This window comes from Sphaeroforma arctica (genome assembly GCF_001186125.1).
Source record: "Sphaeroforma arctica JP610 unplaced genomic scaffold supercont1.256, whole genome shotgun sequence".
Lineage (NCBI taxonomy): Eukaryota > Ichthyosporea > Ichthyophonida > Sphaeroforma > Sphaeroforma arctica.
Window position 1 is genome coordinate 9795 of NW_014040302.1, and position 18954 is coordinate 28748.

General features: G+C 41.7%; 6 protein-coding genes across 9 annotated transcripts in view; 3 read left to right on the top strand and 3 right to left on the bottom strand.

Annotated features, from left to right (window-relative positions):
* SARC_04506 (ribosomal RNA assembly protein mis3) overlaps positions 1-553 on the bottom strand; it is a 3582-nt gene extending 3029 nt beyond the window's left edge. Inside the window, exon 1 of the mRNA XM_014301652.1 lies at positions 88-553. Within this exon, the coding sequence (XP_014157127.1) occupies positions 88-483 (396 nt within the window). The 5' untranslated portion in view covers positions 484-553. The remainder of the gene's footprint in view (positions 1-87) is intronic.
* A 264-nt stretch (positions 554-817) lies between these two features.
* On the top strand, positions 818-3057 carry SARC_04507 (hypothetical protein; the record flags this gene model as incomplete). The annotated part of the gene is made up of 3 exons (XM_014301653.1): positions 818-2023; positions 2217-2339; positions 2620-3057. The coding sequence occupies 3 exons, from the start codon at positions 818-820 to the stop codon at positions 3055-3057; spliced, it is 1767 nt and encodes a 588-aa protein (XP_014157128.1).
* SARC_04508 (hypothetical protein) lies at positions 2449-5447 on the bottom strand. Its single transcript, XM_014301654.1, has 6 exons — positions 5279-5447; positions 4720-4943; positions 4308-4463; positions 3899-4042; positions 3128-3700; positions 2449-2838 (listed from the first exon to the last, which is right to left on the bottom strand). The coding sequence occupies exons 1-5, from the start codon at positions 5306-5308 to the stop codon at positions 3427-3429; spliced, it is 828 nt and encodes a 275-aa protein (XP_014157129.1). The 5' UTR covers positions 5309-5447; the 3' UTR covers positions 2449-2838; positions 3128-3426.
* A 453-nt stretch (positions 5448-5900) lies between these two features.
* SARC_04509 (hypothetical protein) lies at positions 5901-12197 on the top strand (the record flags this gene model as incomplete). Of its 3 annotated transcripts, XM_014301655.1 has the most annotated exons (11): positions 5901-6059; positions 6484-6579; positions 7616-8035; positions 8309-8422; positions 8655-8769; positions 8912-9075; positions 9265-9383; positions 9516-9651; positions 9774-9949; positions 10067-10782; positions 10938-12197. In XM_014301655.1, the coding sequence occupies 10 exons, from the start codon at positions 5901-5903 to the stop codon at positions 10089-10091; spliced, it is 1524 nt and encodes a 507-aa protein (XP_014157130.1). In that variant the 3' UTR covers positions 10092-10782; positions 10938-12197. The 3 variants fall into 3 exon arrangements, with proteins under 3 accessions (XP_014157130.1, XP_014157132.1, XP_014157131.1); XM_014301657.1 differs by having other exon boundaries at positions 8903-9075; positions 10067-12197; XM_014301656.1 differs by having other exon boundaries at positions 10067-12197.
* Positions 10025-13810, bottom strand: SARC_04510. 2 transcript variants are annotated; one of them, XM_014301659.1, is made up of 8 exons: positions 13127-13810; positions 12723-12795; positions 12362-12556; positions 12177-12230; positions 11648-11729; positions 11203-11421; positions 10825-11057; positions 10025-10660 (listed from the first exon to the last, which is right to left on the bottom strand). In XM_014301659.1, the coding sequence occupies exons 1-8, from the start codon at positions 13516-13518 to the stop codon at positions 10523-10525; spliced, it is 1386 nt and encodes a 461-aa protein (XP_014157134.1). In that variant the 5' UTR covers positions 13519-13810; the 3' UTR covers positions 10025-10522. The 2 variants fall into 2 exon arrangements, with proteins under 2 accessions (XP_014157134.1, XP_014157133.1); XM_014301658.1 differs by having other exon boundaries at positions 12723-13810.
* A 360-nt stretch (positions 13811-14170) lies between these two features.
* On the top strand, positions 14171-17553 carry SARC_04511 (pyruvate dehydrogenase E1 component subunit beta, mitochondrial). The gene is made up of 6 exons (XM_014301660.1): positions 14171-14312; positions 14698-14853; positions 15470-15631; positions 16308-16641; positions 16861-17094; positions 17296-17553. Exons 1-6 carry the CDS (start codon positions 14280-14282, stop codon positions 17445-17447), a joined length of 1071 nt encoding a protein of 356 aa, XP_014157135.1. The 5' UTR covers positions 14171-14279; the 3' UTR covers positions 17448-17553.
* The last annotated feature ends 1401 nt before the right edge of the window (positions 17554-18954 follow it).

Below are 18954 nucleotides of genomic sequence, written 5' to 3' on the forward strand. Positions count from 1 at the left end.
TATATATACTATCTCTTATTATAGCTGTTTGCAGTGCAATTACAATATCGAAACATCACTATGTGGACACACGAAACAATGCCATACCTCCAATATACGGGATGCGTGCTGAAGGGGTACACTTCTCGCTAATAACTTGATTAGATCACGGGCCTTAATTATCGCATACGGATCATACGATTTACGTGTCGTCTTCACCGTCATACTACCCTCTACCAGGTCCAATACACAAGCAATGCCATGCTCCTTCAGAAGAGTGGTAACATGCGGCCATATCTCCTTGAGATACTTCTCTCTATATTTTGGAAATAAGGTAGCGAACATACTCTCCTCTAGCAGAGCGCCACTCGCCTTCGCATCCTCCTCTGTCCACGGGTCAACCTTCCAGTGGTCTATGCCACCGTGATCCCAAGGCTTCTCTTTTCTGTACTTTTTGTTCTTGTTCACAACCACTTCCGGGTTGCCCTCTTGTTTATCCGTCATGATGATGTACTGATGCGACTTACGCTGAGAACACTGTATGAGTTTTCTACTGAAGATTCTGAGAGTGAACACTACTAAGTCAAATATGATGGCCTGTAAGGTAATAATTCAAATTCAGGAGGCATGTGTTTTGGAAGTCATCGTTTTTTCCGAAATAAAGTGCACACGTGTTTTTGTACCAGTGCACTCTTACAATATGCTAAAATCTATAAAATAAGTACATACATATCTCATCTCAAGAATTTTTGTGTTAACTAATAATAAATAACAGTATATCAGCTATGCGTAGCACTCCCAGCTAAAGCACACGGACATACTCGTACACCTTCTCGCAATGCAGGATTCGGGGACCGCGTTCAATGCGCTTCGTCTGGGGGCACACTTTGCTAAGACAAAAGAGGCTCAACGATTCGATGCTAACATTAAAGCTACTCGATCTAGTTCTGAGAAACAAGATGCCACTGCAAACGTTGTTACTGCAAAGACTTTGCCGTCCGCCTTAGATTTCTTCGGTACTGCGGAAAAAGTTACAGAGACTATAGCAACCAAGGATGTAGCAGAAGTATTGGATAGTAGTGAGGGATCGAGGGAAAAGAAAAAGGTCAAAAAGGCCAAGAAAGAAAAGAGCGAGAAGAAGTCAAAAAAGCGCGATAAGAAGGATAAAAAAGATAAGAAGAGGAAACGTAGAGATAGTACAGATAACGCAGAGGCTGACCCCGCTAAGATGACTAAAGAAGAGAGTTTAGCACGTTTGCGAAAGGAGTACAAGATCAACGTATCTGGCAGTAGTGACGTGCCAGTACCATTTAGGACTTTTAGTTCGCTAACGGATGTGTACAAGCTCAATCCGGCCGTACAACGCAACTTAGTCACATGCGGGTATAGTGTACCGACCCCTATACAGATGCAAGCCATCCCCACTATGATGGAAGGTCGCGATCTATTGGCATGTGCACCTACGGGTTCTGGTAAGACTATGGCATTCCTGGTGCCGCTACTGCACGCCTTGAAGAGTCCCGGTAACGTCGGTTTCAGAGGTATTGTGTTGTGCCCGACGAAAGAGTTGGGTAGGCAGATTTATAACGAGTGTGAAAGGCTAGCCAAAGGGCTGCGACTGAAGATACACTACCTCACTAAGGCCACAGCCAGTGCCAATAGTTTTGGACCGCAGACAAACCAGAAATTTGACCTGTTGGTTAGTACACCCATGAGATTGGTGGGTATGATTCAGAATTCTACTATCAGGTTAAACAGTGTGGAGTGGCTGGTAATGGACGAGGCGGACAAACTGTGGGAGATGGGATTCTTAGAACAGGTTGACGAAATCATAGCGGCATGTGGATCGAGTAAACTCAAACTCGCCTTGTTTAGTGCCACACTTCCCGCCAAGGTGGAGGAGATGGCACGCACGATTCTGCGCAATCCGGTCAAGCTTAGGATAGGGCCCACAAATGCGGCTACAGAACTGATCGACCAGCAGCTTCTATTTGTGGGTCGTGAGGACGGCAAGTTACTGGCCATCCGTCAGCTGATACAGCAGGTATGTGTGTTCCTGCTGTAATTATTGCTAGGTGCGATTATCACTTGTATGTATATACATTGTATCTCATCATACAAAAAAGTGATGTATCGACATTGAACCGACTATTTCCAGGTATTTGGACATGCAGATTTTGGTCTGTCCGTATATATGTATGGATCATTGATATACTATCTGGAATATTTAATGACAGGGACTTCAACCGCCGTGTCTAGTATTTGTGCAAAGTGTAGAGCGAGCGAAAGAGCTCTTCAGAGAGCTCATCTACGATGGGATCAACGTGGATGTTATCCACGCGGAACGCACGCAGTTACAGGTATGTCACCTGCACGGTATCATATACACTTACATATAGATATGTATATATATATATATATATATATAGTATGTCTAATTGCATATTCTTATGTTATGTGTATGTGTATGAATTTATTTTGTGCCTATATGTATACATGAATTGAATCATTGGATTGCATATGTGCGTATATTTGATTTGAAATGAATCGATCACGATTGTTTGTATTGCATTCAATATTACTGTCCATTGCGAACACCATATCTGATTTAATACTCTTACCCGTACATATAAACTGCAGCGAGAGAACGTTATCAAGAAATTCCGTTTAGGCGAGATATGGGTGCTAATTGCAACCAATATACTTGGGCGTGGTATCGATTTCAAAGGGGTGAATCTCGTGGTGAACTACGATTTCCCACAATCGACTGCGGATTATATCCATCGCATTGGACGAACTGGGCGTGCGGGCCGTCAGGGCAAAGCTGTGACGTTCTTCACCAATGATGATCGGCCTATGCTGCGTACGATAGGTAATGTGATGTTAGAGAGCGGGTGCGAGGTACCGGATTGGGTGATGGAGATTCCCAAGGCCAACAAGAATCAACTGCGCCAACTGAGGGCATTTCCCATCAAGCGTAAAGGCATAACGTCGATGTCAGCGTATGACAAAGAGAAAACTCGCAATAAGCGAGACGCCATTTCACATTCAAAGGCGGTAAAGAAACAGAAAACGTAGCGCAATTGATCGGAGTGAGAATAAGAATAGTACTTCGTATATTTTTCCTCTAACGAACATTTGAGATTACCTTTTCGAAATCCTGTCGAGACTTTTCCCGTTCAGAGTTTATGGTCTGGGCAAAATATTCGGTTTCCTCTGGGCCGTCGCTCCAATGTGGGTGATCACAATCGAATTAGTAATGGCTGAATGCAAACAACCTTGCGCTAGTTGTCCCCCTCCACATACTGAATTTGGTTACTATGTACAAAAGTATTCATGAAGCGGTTGGCCAGCGACGAAATTCACCCTGTGAATCATGCGAATTCGTTCTACTACTTAGAATTCATTTGGAACGACATGTGTACACTTCGCATGTATAAGGGAAGCTCAGGCATCCACGGCCAAGTACTGTCCGCGGGTTGAAGTGGTTAGATCAGAGACGCTCAGTACCATCGTTGGCACATACGGTGCGACTAAGTAGGCGGCCTGAGATTCAGCATAGTCGCTATCGGGGATGGCATCCTTTCGTGAGTGGTAGAGACAGGTTTCGTCCTCCCCTACTGTCATGCCATCTTGCTGCATTGCAGTGACGTGCGAATGAACTATCTCTGGCAACCTCCATATTCGAGACAAGCCTCGTCTAATCATGATCCGCTTTCGCCTGCATGTGGTGAGTGCCAAAGTTAGGAGTTAGATAGCATTGGTATCAAATATTAGGTCGGTCCTGATTTATTTTGCCTACCTATGGGGGAAAGGAGTGACCGTATTAATGTAATTCATTAAATGACAGACTACACAAGCGGAATCTCCTCGATTCATCTCCTTCTTCACTATCAGAATGTATTGTATTTAAGCATACCTGCGACGTCGGTTCTTGGGTGATTGGTCCAGTGTGTCAGATCCACCCCAGAACAGATCATCACGTAGTGCTAGTTTTTCTTGATTCCTCGTTGCAACATCCCACACACGCGTAATCCCCGAGAGTCTCATCGAGGTTTTGCGCCTATAGTAAGTAGAAGTAGTGGAAGCGTTGTTACTAGTTGAAAATTGTGGACCTCAAATGCTAGTAAAGCTGTTGAAGCTCAACACAACACAGGCTGCGAAGCACAGACAATCGAAGCAGCAGCTTGTGCTTACACAAGCCATCGTTGGTTGTGTGTGATCTGTTCCATCGGCGTGTAACCAACTGTAGCATAGACGTATCCCTTGTCATAGCTATGCAGAATACGCCCCGAATGGTAAATATAGCTACACTTGTCGAATTCTACCTTAAACACGAGGCTTTAGTGATCTGCTGTTCTCGTGTTAGAGGAGAACGAGTTGGCTGTTCCAAACCGATAGGCGTCGTGACATCCGTCTCTTCTACTACTATGATCCGAGACCAAATCCGAGTTAATCCACGTTCGTCCATAATCTTCTTCCGCCTGTTCAATAGAAATCCCCATGATATTATATCAAAACATTCAAAAGCAAGTCATACAGATGTGTGATCCTCTTTAGAAAACATTGACATAGTCTGAATACAACTATCATTGGCTGAGTATTTGAACATTTTAACTGCGCCTCTGCGAGCCCGGTTATGTGCTCTCATGCTATAGTTGACCTAACGAGAATGTGTTCCCTTGGCAAAAAAACTACACACTTCACACAGATTGAAGTGATTGAAGTTTAAGTATATACCTGAAGCGCGTCATCGCAGTCTCCCACTGTCGCTCTGTCAGTGGTATCCGTGTCGGTAATGCTGGAGTGAGTGTGTTCTCGTGATCATCGGAAGCTGTATCCCCCGAATTAAATGCACTATTCGTGTCAGCTGTGCTGTAGTATGCAGCTAGCAGAGCCTCGGAATAGAGTGCTTTCAGCCCTTGCACAGGTGTTGAGTTACCTTCGCTCTCGTCCATAAAGGGCTGGTAGACAGGGATGGACAACCGCACACAGTTTTTAGAAAGAATTGCAAACCTTCCAAATAATGCATTCTAATGTTCTTTTAGAAGGCTTTGAATCGTGGTCTAAAACGACATGTATTGTAGTATAGTCGTATTACCAAATTTTCCACACACTTAGAGCTATAAGACGGCAGTGACAAAAAAGAATAACGAACGAATCCCTCATCGTACATACGCTTAGACATGAACTTCAACCCCTCCTGGTAAACAAATTCTGAGCAAAAAGGACTGTGAACCGTAGACAACATCTCTGTAGTGAACGCAAGTAGCCAATACTTTACCGAATTATAACTTACTTTCAACCAGGATGCCTCGAAGACAGCCATGCTTGAACAAATTTTGCACGTATACCTGAATGCTGCGATGAACTGCTCTCTCTTAGAGAGAAGAAGGACCTATCAGTTGTTCAACATTAGCACACGATTTAGGTATGTACAGAATCTGTTCATCTATGCCATCATGTTGAAATATATATGTATTTTTTATTTATTTTAAATATTACATATACTTTTATATTTAGAATGTCCTACAATGTCCTACGGACTCGTCCTTTCTCCCTCAATCTCATATTTTTACTTTTTATTCTAAATATTCTACTACTACATATTAGTATTTATTTTAGTAGAGAGAGTGAGATGGTTGTCGGTTCATTAGGTCTCTTGCTTGTCATGATATTTACATACATCTTGTAGGGCTTTTTTTTTAATTACACATATATATACCTTATATGTGTAAAAATAAAATATGTACACAATTGTACATCTGTTCCATTCAGACATGCTGTGTATTTATTGGTTCATCTCTAGTTCACTATTAAAAAACAATCTGATAATAGATCTCGCAACGTTGGTTACAAATTGAACTCGGTGTATTAGAAAGCAGTACTGTTACTACAGCTGATTCATTAATTAATTAACTATGTGGCGACGAGGGTTAAACGTGATCAACGTTCAAACGCTTCAATCCTCCACTAAGAGGGAATACAGTACTGTTGGCGGAGTAGCAGATAGTCAAGGGAGAAGGGCGAACAAAGGCCAGAACCTATTGATAACGCAACTCTTACAATTGTTTAAACAGGTATGGAATGCCGCTCCATGCACTTGACAAGATTTGTAAACGTATGTGTATATCGAGTGCTTCACCATCAGATTGCTGTCTTGATTGATATTCTAAGTATGTACCCAATAAATTTCTGTGCTCTGCGACATTTACAATTAACAACACGAAGTTGATTTTGCGAATACTTTGATTTAGTAGTGCGACTTTCTGTAGTATTTGATATGCATAAATGGCGAGACCATCGTAGGAATATAGCTACCTATATGCATGTTGGAGAAATTGATAATGTTTTCAATTTGTAGAGTTCTCGCTAATTTGTGGAGTATTATGTCTGAACCGATTCCCTATGTACTTCGTCTCGAAGTCCTATATTAGTATATAAAATTAACATTGATGGTTGACATCCGCCTCTCTTTTAAATTTTGCTTACAACGGATATAAGAACTCCGACACTCGACAGTACTTGAAGTACTACGGTAGCGCGGGGAAGGATCGATTCGCAATTATCAGAGTGAGCGGAGATGTGCTACACAACCGAGTATGTGCATACCTTCATACATAAAGTCCAACCGTTTGTTTTGACATCTCAGAATTCTGTACATGCCCTATCTAGGCAACATTCTTTGAGCAAGACATGGCTACATATAATTGTTCGTAAGTGCGAAGAAATCCTGTTTTGGATTGAAAATCATGTGCTGAAGACGCGCTCTCTATCAATTTTATACTGTTCTGTTTTGTGCTCACCTTAACATCACGAGTCTTGTGATTTTAGTTGTAATGTAGTGTTCGACGCCTGCTCCTGTATATTATTTGCATACCTAATACAAAATATTTGTTCATATTGAGATATATTGTGTTGTGTTGTCATTACAGTTCATCGCTTCTATGGAAAATCTTCACTAGCGCGCCGCACCGTGTTCTTTTTTCTTTTTTCCATCTCAACGAGCTCTTCAAAGTGTTCTGTTATTGCAACTATTACACCATCGGGTGATGTACAATCCTGTCATTCATAAATTTACTGGCCCTGTACGTTATGCATATACCTCATCATGTAACTCAAAGTAGAGCTTTGCACGTGTACTATGTTTTGTCATTCTCCCGCTTCTTTCGCTACTCAACATGGTTTGATGGTATGTGTAACGCGGATTGAATGCCACCCTTTTAGAGCCATACTACTTCTGCTAAGTCATAATAAACCGATCCCAATGTACAATGTTTGATGCTGCTTTCTCTTTCTTCAAATTTCAATATTAAAGTTTCAGATTTGTGACGCGTCTCGAGATCTTCTTTCGAATACAGAATCTTTCCGTTTGTGCTCCGGGAAAGATTAATGTCCCTATATCTGTTGTAGATCTTTATCGTTTGGCTGTATTGCGTATTCTTCTACTATTGAATCACAATGCCTTGTCGCCGCTATTGTGTCGTCGTGCCACCTAAACCTTGCTCACAATAAAGAGTGTACCTTGTACTGGTTGTTGTATCCCCTTCATCCCTTCCATCACCGCTTCATACTTTTTATGATTCACCCTTTTACACAGTCGCTTATTGCTTTCGATAAACGTTATCTTCTTCAGGATCACCTTTACCAGACGGCGGCGTCCTTATCCTTTCTACACCGTGTTGGGCTTCGGCCCATAGTGGTACACGGTGCGGGCATATACTCTGGTCGCTGTAGCGATGCATTGTCAAAGATTGTCAATGCGGAGACTTCCATAGAGGAATCGGAACCTGGGCAAAGCGAGAGAGATATGTTACATGTCGATGAAAGCAAACAGTTGAAGGCTTCTGAGGCAGCTGTTGAGTATATGGAGAAGGCTAATGCTGCGCTCGTCGAAACGCTAAGTAAAGAATTCGATATCGGGGCTGTACCGCTAATAGACACTGTTTACAGGGCGAAGACTATGGATAATTATTCTGGTCCGAAAGTTTGGGAACGTCTGGCCGGGAGTATATTGAGTGTGAACAATACGGTCATAGAATCAGCATTCCGACAGGTTGGTGAATTTCTTTTTGTCTATCGAGCGACTTCAATTTCCACTACGAACGAGATTGTGCTGTTCTTATCGTTTACTCGTTCTATTGTGCTCCCACAACTTCTATTGAATGATCGCGTAGCTCACATGAACACAGCAGAGCGATGGGCTAGTTGCGCCACTCGACACCACAGCCGCATAGTATATATAGGGAACTGTCCATGTGAGTGCGTCTATATGGGCTCTTCTTAACACGGCCTTTATATACTGAACACCAATCTCCTGCAAGACTAGGGCCTGATTCCGATAGTTTCGAGTTTAGGGTGGGGAGTGGACTGTCATCGCCTTCTTTCGTTCAGTACTCAGGAAGCAACTAGTGCTCTTGCAAAGGCCTTTTCGCCTCTTAAGGTGTGTTGTGTTTTTACTGGAATGAGCTTGTATGTACCGGTCACACCAACACGATTCGGATTTTTTTAAATTTTGTTTACATGCAGTGCTAGTAGTGACACGTGCTTTCATGCTCCCTACTGAACATCCATCTGAATCCGCTCCTTCATGCAGTGCATTAGTATCAGCAATATAATTAGCACTAGGTTATAATTATACAAACACATGTCATGGGTCAATTGGGCCGTTGCAGGTCATTATGCTGCGACCAGAGGGATGTCTTAGAGATGAGGACGGGAATAGGTTCAAGTATATCAATCTTGCCCGTGATCTGCTTCCTTTGAGTAGAAACGAGCCCACAGAGAACGGTATGTAAGTTTAGTTTTCTTGATCAGACGCGGATAATGTCGGTATGCCTATTCGCTTTTACAATAGGATCAATTAGTCTTGCCGTAGAAAGGGAGCTACTGTATCATCAACTTATAAATACTGAACCGTCAGTAATATCAGGTGTTCGACTTCTGGAAGGAGACCGTAATGACTTCAATGATGCAGCGAATACGTTCAGTTCCCTCGATGTCGGCGCTACGCTGGCTATCACAACACCAGCACTTCTCTCGCAAGAGCTGTTCACGCATCAAGGCGCAGGCACTCTGATAGTCCGCGGTGACAAGGTAAGTCTATATTCTGTATTCAAAATACTTCAGATTTATCGCTGCGATATATTTTCTGACCAGTCGTGATTATATACATACATGTCGGTAAGATATACACGCATATCTACATAAAAGCACAATGTGGGGCCTAATACCTTCAAACAATCTGACCACTACACGAATACTGAAAATCAACTGCACCAAAAGATCACCAGGATCACTGATCTCAACAGCCCGCTGGTTGATCTGCCCGCTGTGAAGGCAGTCTTGGAAGGCTCCTTTCGTTCACCAATCCCCGATTCATACTTCGAATCCATTCAAGACAGGTAAGAAGGCTGTCTTAAACTCTGCATATCATTCGTAACGTATTTTTTTATATCATCGTCTCCGTGTTCTGGGATGTATTACCGGTGGACTGGTTTTTAAATTCGACTCCGGATACTCCTTCGAAATTGCAGTTTTCGATCTCTCTACGTCACCGAGAGTGGACGCGGGATAGCAATTGTATTGACGATTGGAGGAATCCCATATCTTGACAAAATTGCTGTGCAACAAGGAAGCCAAGGTGATCAACTGGGAGAGCAAATTTGGCAGGTGTGTGCAGGACTCTTCGAAACATTGTTGATACATATCCTTGGAAATTTTTATTTGGAACCTTGACCTAAAACAAATTAAGTATGTTCTTACATTCGGTGACTGTGTTGGATACACATCAGGCACTCACAAAGGGTGAGCCGTCATTGTTCTGGAGATCGAGGTCTAGTAATTCTGCGAATAATTGGTACTATGACCGGGCCCACGGTGCTATCAAGGATCAGAAATCGCCCTGGACTGTGTTCTGGTACAACGTTGACACTGACAAAATCATGGAGTGCGTGAAAAAAGCGATTGGGTAAGTATCAACGGGATTGTAACCTTACTGCCTGTAGTACATTTGTCCGACATTTTTTTTGACAGTTTAAATTGAATGAAAAATTATTTATTTTGGTCATCTCTTCAACTCTAACAGGTTGAAGCCAACATTCAGTGTCTAGTAATCTAGTCTAAATGCCCTTCGAGATGCTTCTGGACCTAATTGCGATGTATTTGCGATGTCCGCTACTACGTGCTCCGCGGCGCTCAACGTGCTCCACGTAGTGCTCCACAGGCCTATATACCATAGGACAACCTCGGAAGCGAAACCTACTTCGCATTCTACTTCATGGTGACTTGTTTAGCACATATCATCATAAATCACGAAGAAGTGATTCTTATTGCTCTACATATGAGGGAAAATTCTGCCAATTGTGATGAATCTGGATTCACGTGCGTGGTTAAAATTCATGACGACCAACTCCCGGGTAGATGGAAATGGAGGTGAATCTCTTCACGTCCACCGTATAGAATGCATAACTTCCATACATCGCCCGAGACGCATTTTGGGCAAGTACTGTGGTATTCGAATGTATGTACTTGAAGTCGGATTTTAGAATTCGTCTTCAGACAATTGGCGCAGCACTGGCCCCGCATTCTTCGACCCAAACAGACGTACTACCCAAAACTCTACCAAGTGGCTGGCTACAATTTCCACCACTCCGGAAGAATAAGAAGTATCTTTATCGGCCTGCATAGTTATATCATATGGAATATGGGGAGCCGGATATAAAGTTGAAATGATATGCTAAGTGGTCTATCTCGATATGCACTTCGGGAAAATGTTAATCAACGTATGAGCGCATCAGCATGGTAGGAACAAACCAAGAGTAACTTGTAAATACCCTTACTCACCTGTTTATCGGGTCCTCGAATTTTATCGAAGATAGTATATAGCGGTGCCAATTCCAGATTCCACGCATCGTTGCACTCCTGACTCAGCACTCTTTTATTTAATTCGATTCCAGCAAATACTGGCTCCTTTTGCGACCTTTGACAGAAACTTTCAGACTTCGTGGCAGCTGCTGAGATGTCTAGCGGTGAGTAGCGACTGTGGTATAACTGCTGTACAAAGTCCTTGCGAAGTCCTGCATATTAAATATCGAGATGATGGTCAAATCGGTGGTCAGTCACGAAGGTCATGTTTTGGTTTAAGGAGATGTGTAATAAACATCTTTCCCTGTAGAAATGGACCAGGTTCAGAAAATGGCACTTTCAATGTGTGCACCATACCCAAGCCTGCTATTAGCTGTGCTACAAAGTCTACGACCAATTCTTTCTTTCTTTTGACATTCTTATGTGTCCGGACGGCGGCCAGCTTATCAATCTTGTGGTTGAATATACTCGCAGCGTAGAATTTCAGGATCGATTCTGAAAAGCAGTTCACAGACACCGAAGTTGTCAAGGCTTCGACGTGATGAAACCAGAAGGATGGTATGTACACCGCATCACCTACAGAATTATATTGTGAGCGTGAAAATGTAAATATTCAAGTCCTATTTTGTCTTGAGATATAGCAGATACCTTAATGATATTCAGTTGTTTCTGATTGAGAGATTATAGATGAAAGACTGCGTGCACTTCACTAAACTAGGAGGACGGCGAGGCGAATAGGCGTAGTACAATTTTCCGCGTTGGACCATACGATATCAAGAATCCACTGGTATCCAAGTTTTACCTGGATTTAAAATGACGGTTTGCCATTTCTCTGCACTCGCAAAACCGGGAAATTGCAAGAGGTTGGGTTGATCAAAGTCCACCTGTGACAAAAGTATAGTATATGAATAACGTCAGTGTGAGCTACATTTTGTACTACATTGTGTACGCACACATCCGAAAAATCGCTATTAATGTGTGGGCATCTAACGATAACATTTATAAAGGATCTTGAAACTTTCTATAGAATTACCAATGTACCGCTCCCTTGTCGATGTAGGCAATTTCCTGTATCTGATCAATACCCAAATATATTTTTAACACCAGGGCGTTATATATGCGCAGATATACCTTTATTGACACATACATAGGGATAAAGAATTGGATTATTGGTCTTCTGAAAGAAACATACAATTGTGGAATTATTGTATCCATACAACAACATCAAGGGTGCACGCGTACAAACTCGGAGTCGTCTATTCGAAATATGGAAGTGTCCCAATCAACAATTGCTACACATGCTTGAATTCGTACACTTTTCAAACGCATACCTGGGACTTTCGCGACCGCGGATGTGCATCTGGAAATACATATAAATTGGGAGCCTGCAAACGAGAGTACAAGCCAGTAAATCGAAGTTACCGATCAGGAATACTGAAAACCGCATTTATTTTCGACATTCGCTATACTATAATCAATAAAAGTATTGTACTCGCAATGTACGTCATTACTTTACCTGATTCGGGTGATAAAACGTTATTTCTTTTTGTCCATGCAACTGAACGAATATATTATTGGCCACATCGTAGTGGGCCTGTGTCACCACCCCTGGTTCGCCTATCCAGCAAGACATAGTAGGCGCACTCAGTGTCTCGCCCAGCGTACTGTCCGGTGGTATATCGCTCACTATCAGATTTTCCCATCCTGGCAGCTAATGAGCATAATGATATAGTAAGTTCCTACTATCCTATAGTTTGTGTAATGCAAATAGTTGAAAATTGCAAGCAAGTAGAAATCAGCTAAAACATTGGGCAACAACTAACAAATACACGCATATATTAAAAAAAGTAGATACATGAGAACCGACTTTACTTTACTTTATCCAGGCTGCCTATATCTGCGACGGGCGCTGTAAAATACAGTGAGTCAGACCGGTCTGTCATCGGCGAGCTATTGGAAAGTATGGGATGTTTATATCTTAATAAATTACTACATATATCTAGACTTGGCTATGGATCACTGCTTTAATAGTAATACCATTGTCCAGTGCATTTACGATTATTGGTCTTGACTCGATAGTATGCTCACTGAACACTATCATCACCACATACAAAAGGATCCTTGATCTCAAGTACTCGATTCTATATCGAAGCTGCACTAACAGGCTTCGAATCGCATATAAAGACGTGAGAAATAATTGGTCCTGTGGACCACAATTGATCTAAAGCAAACTCAATTGAGTGGTCAACGATATAGATCTTTGCTTTGTTGCTTTACTCACTTCTGACATATCCGTTGAACAAAGTTGCTTGTTTCCACTGATTTAATCTCAAACTCCTGGGTGTCGTTGAGTAGAGGTCGGGTACCTGCTTCTGTATACATAAAAGTCCGGCAGCTGCTAGATGTTTTGACGGTCAAATGATCCGTTTTTCTCAGTAGCCTCTGACCTAAAACCCCTAGCTCCCACTCGCCACTGTCGCACCAGGTCTTAGCCTCGTTCAATTGGAGGCGTAGAGGGTATATTGGTAATGGTGATTGTAACGTACTCACCTTCCGTTGTCTTACTTTCGTGTGTATAGCATGCAAGTTTCTACTTAATTTTGTGCATACATTGTAAACCGTACTGGCACGCTGTGCGCACTGCGTGCATGGCCGTCCGATATAATTAGACATGTCTTACGAGTGTCTGGACTCCTTGCAATTATATGTATCTACATATGTCCTATGTATATATTTATATACACGTACGTGAACGTGTATGGGTAAACGTTTTGACGTCAAGATGACTGGTATATTTTCTGTGCTGGTATGTAGTTCATAATTTCATGCAATCAGATGAGCATCGAGTACACTAGTTCATCACCTCCCCTTACTTCTCTCTCTCTCTCTACTCTACTAGTAGAAATAATATTTTAATATGTATCTTTCTCTATTGTGATCGTAGCGAATGTAAAATATATATTTTGTTACAATATTTAATATAGAATAAACACGCGAGATGTATTTATAGTATTAAAATTAACCCCAGAAAATAGTAAATATAACAAACAAGAGACCTCATATGATATCACCTAATAATATATCGAACAGATGTGCGATGATGTATAGGAGTCTAGGACGATGTTCATGAGGGTCATCATCGTGGATGTTGTCGATTCTCGAACTTCGCAGGTCACACGATTGGACCCGCCAAAATCAGGTACCGAACCTTTAATTATATTCCTTCCTAATTTGGTGGTAGTAATCGCAAATGGATATGAGTTAATGAGTACATATATGAAATCACAATAATTTTTAATTTTTATGAGGCTCTGTTGCGTGTGGACTGTGGAGACTAGAGTGATTAGTTATATAGTGAACGAATACACAAAACTGGTTAGAAGAACGCACACACACCCGAAAGTGGTTAGTTAGAGTACAACTAGTTCGCAAACATGAACGTTCTCCGCATGCAAAGGCTATTCAAGGTAAGCACGACAACACATGCACGTGCACTGTGTGTCTGCACAAGTGTATTTCTCTACAGCCGAGTGTTGTACCGGGCAGATTAGTTCGTTTCAAAATTTGCGGCAGTTATAGCTATGGGTATTATTATGGGAGTGATCAGTGGAGTATATATATATATCAGTTTGCCCGAGACGTACGCATGCATATACGTGTATGCTTGTCTCTAACCTTGAAAGTGTGGTAGTGACGTGTCGACGCGTATCGTTCGGAAGCGATGGGCGCACACTAACCGACAATATATTACGTTGTTCATCGCCGTGTATTTTACGTCACAGAGCTCGGTTTTAATTCGAGTTCAATACTCCATATACTCCATACTTTATATATCGTACACTCTATGCGCAGCCGGTTCAGGCACACACGCGCATGTATGCGAGCGAAGCATTTGCACAGGTCACTGTAAGAGATGCGCTGCGTGACGCTATGGCCGAAGAGATGCGAAGGGACCCCGATGTCTTCCTGTTGGGTGAGGAAGTTGGACAGTATAACGGAGCGTACAAGGTATGATCGTTCTTTGCTTGTTGTGTATTGCACGTGTCCTTTTTTATCTGTTCATGTTCTATAACAGTATTAATTTTGTGTATGTAGGACCTTACAATGAAGTGTGCTGCAGTGGCTGTGTGTCTGTGATTCTTTTTCAATAGGTTGCTATTAGAGGCTTATATCACTTTCTGTGGATTAAATGGGAAATGGCATATATAGATAGATAGATAAAGATGTACAATATATCTTGCCGTTTTTGGATTGATTGTTGCACTATCTTGTTTATACATGAATCATAAGGCCACAATTTAAACCAGATTACCACGCATGGTGACACAAAATTATATGCTTACAAGGAAACATTGCCTGTGTCTATGATATTCTACTTGCGAGTAAGAAAGTGTCATATAGTTCTGAAGAGTACATCCTATGAAATTCTCTTATATCAATTCATTTGCGCTGACTAGGAGTTATGCTTATAGTATTCGAATGCTTTCCTGCTGATGGTATCGTATTCTGTTTAAATGGTGTCTTAATCGTTACCCTTGTATTCGAGCGCTCAGAACGTGTAATTTTATAAGCACATCATACACGATGCAACGGCTGAGTCAGATCAATTCTTTCACTGTCATAGGTCACCCGAAACCTGCTGGACGAGTTTGGCCCCAAGCGTGTGATCGACACCCCAATTACTGAGATGGGTTTTACAGGAATCGCAGTGGGTGCCGCTATGGAAGGTCTTAAGCCTATTTGCGAATTCATGACGTTCAACTTTGCGATGCAGTCGATCGATCATGTAAGTTTTATAAATACGAACGTAGGCAACTTGTCTTGATGTGGAATATTGGTAGTTAATACAATTTTTATGTGATATGTATGTGTTGGTGGTGTGTATACAGGATTAGATTTTTTTCATAACAAGAGAACAATCGTTACGGAATATGTGGAGCAAGATCTATAGTGAGAAGATTATTAAATCATTGTATCTGTGCATTGCTTTATTTGTGGTCTGTCGTTTGTACCTTTCCGTATTGGCGATAAGAGGATCTATTAGCGCTTACATTTAAATTAACAAAAACCAGAGAGTCCTGTTCCAGAGTGCTTCTATATATTCTGGCCCGACATATCGAGTCACTAGTATAGAGAAATTTAACCCTCGATCGGGAATCATTCATCTTTCTGTCAGTATTGCTGTCACCCGCATCATTATATCTGTGCTCCGTGTTGCCTTAGACTCTCTCGCCTCGAGGACGCTAGTGAAAATATGTCGCAGTGATACGCACATACAGTTCTGGAGTGATAGTATCAGTTTGATCTGTACCTTGTTCCTTCGAGTTTCATGGATATGCCTGTCCTCTCGACTTCTAACTGCGACTCTCGTCACTGTTTACACCATTGTAATCGCTGCGAACTCTCCCGTATCTGTAAACCCTATCTAATCAATGACTGCGAACACATTTGAATTATCGCAGATTGTTAATTCGGCTGCCAAGGGTCACTACATGTCTGGTGGACGTCTAAGGTGTCCCATTGTATTCCGAGGCGCAAACGGACAGGCCTCCGGTGTAGGTGCACAGCACTCCCAATGCTATGCCGCCTGGTTTGGTCATATCCCTGGGCTGAAGGTTGTGTCACCATACGACGCAGAGGATTGCAGAGGACTATTGAAGTCAGCCATACGGGACCCTGATCCCGTCGTATTCTTAGAGAATGAGCTGATATATGGAGAGAGTTTCCCAGTATCGAAAGAGTACGCCAATGAGGACTTCACTCTTCCCATTGGAAAGGCGCATATCGCTAAAGAAGGTATTGTGTTCGAGAGAGAAACGTATAGAATAGTATTGACATGAATTTATACACGTTTCACAAATGCCAGGAGTTGACTTTACCACTGTAACCCAGGGCTGACCAGTACTATCCATTTCATGGTTAGGAGTACTTTTGATTTCTCAGTCTCGGGTACTGACGAAACCTTTGTATCATCGCAATTCCACGACTAAAGTATTCAATCTCTTCCACCCTTAGGTTCTGACTGCACTATCGTAGCCCACTCACTTCCTGTTGGCCAAGCACTAGAAGCGGCCGCTGAGCTAGAGAAGGAAGGTATCTCATGCGAGGTTATCAATCTGCGCTCTATCCGTCCTCTGGATATGGAAACAGTTATTAATTCCGTGAAGAAGACGCACCGAATCGTGACCGTTGAGAGCGGTTGGGCACATTTCGGAGTTGGTGCTGAGATCGCCGCTGGTTTGATGGAATGTATGTATCCATACCAGGCAGAAGTACAATGTTAGTTGATGTTCAATATCTCTTCTTTTTTTTCTTTGTAAGGTTTGATTTGTAGCACGAGTTCGCACAATATATTTATTGTATCCAAGTATCGCGCGTGGTATATCGCATGAATATGACTTTTCTAGTTGTTCCGTCTTGCTAAAATTTCCGAATATTCTTTTCCTGCAGCTGAAGCGTTCGATTATCTAGATGCGCCAGTATCGCGTGTGGCATCCGTGGATGTGCCCCTCCCATACACAAAGACCTTGGAAGCGAAATGCCAACCTCAGGTGTACGGCATTGTTAACGCTGTCAAGGGAGTCTTATACAGAAACGATTAGCTCATACAAAAATGTACTTTAATAGCAAAATTATAAATTTGACCGTGGTGTAGGTGTATAAGACGTGCACTGCAAAACACGAACACGGGTATCGGTATCGACTTGATTGTTATCGTAACAGCTTGCTATGCTTATATCTAGGATTTTTATTTAGAAGTGTGTGCACGCATAGAAACACACAATGTCGCACTGTTTTACATTCTTCGTGAGAATCTTGATCGGTCGTTTTCATGGCTTGGGCTTTTCTATGTACGGATATGTACTGTACAATGTGTGCCAGCTCGCTTCAAACATATGAGTTGTACTTGGAGTAAGTTGATGTGGGGAACCAGCATATTCTGTGATGATCAAGAAAAAGTGCAATGGCATTTTGAACTGAATTTCCAGCTACATACCAGATACAAGTACTTTTGTATAATTATGTGGACGATTGATTTATTGTATTGCGCTATTTCCGTGTAGACTGCCAAACTTTGTGAGTACGGATATAAGCGTAAACTTTCTTGAAAAAATTATCCGCACACTTGATTGAAAGTAGCAATAATCGTAGCACAAGCTTGATTGCCAATATTGTACGTATGCTAGATATTAATACTACTTTTGCTCTAATTTGTGCTACGATTTTATATTTGAGTATCTTTGAAGTACATAGCAAGGCAAAAAAATATTATTATTCCTTATAACTAGATCGATATGTCTGTTTGGTGCTACTTTTACTGCAAAAAGAGTGGGTTACCATCTAGCCTCTACCTATATGCAGTCGTGTACTTGCGAAGAGTATTTATACCAATGGAATGACTTTTTGTTTTTCGCGCACAGGTAAACATAGAGCTGTACCTAATATTCATATGTCTGTGTCAAAGTATTGATTAGTTGTGCAACACTATGCTGCAAAAATAACCCTCTTGCACTTGGTCGAGTTGACATGCAGACACATAATGCACGTATAGGTGTATATACTTTTAAATGAAACCGGATAAGTAAATAATGCATACATACTTGTCAATATATTTAAGGGAAGCGCTACAATAATGAGTCATGCAATATATGCATAGTGTACAAAAACATGTATATTCAACCACTTCTATGTAATTGTTGAGAGGGGGGAAGTTTGTGCGCGTACCTCTGGATGCGTACATAAATTTTCAGCGTCACTTGTATTTGTGCTTTCATATTAAAGTATACAAGTGTATTCTCGTACTTGTATGTACCGTGTGGCTTCATATGCCCAGGTGACTGCATATGTATTTGTAAGTATTGATGTTCCGTACTTGACTTCATAATTGTACTCTTAACTGTACCTGTACTTGCGCGTATACATTTACTTGTACATCTGCCTGCAATGTGTAATTGCTGTACTTATGACTTGCAATTGACCTCATGTCTCAAGTTACTTTTATTTTGAATTTATCTTCACTTGTCCAGTGCAGTTACCTCCACATGAATTCTGTTGCTTAAGACAAAATCCGTGCACATGTGCATTAACACAATACTGATGTACATGCTC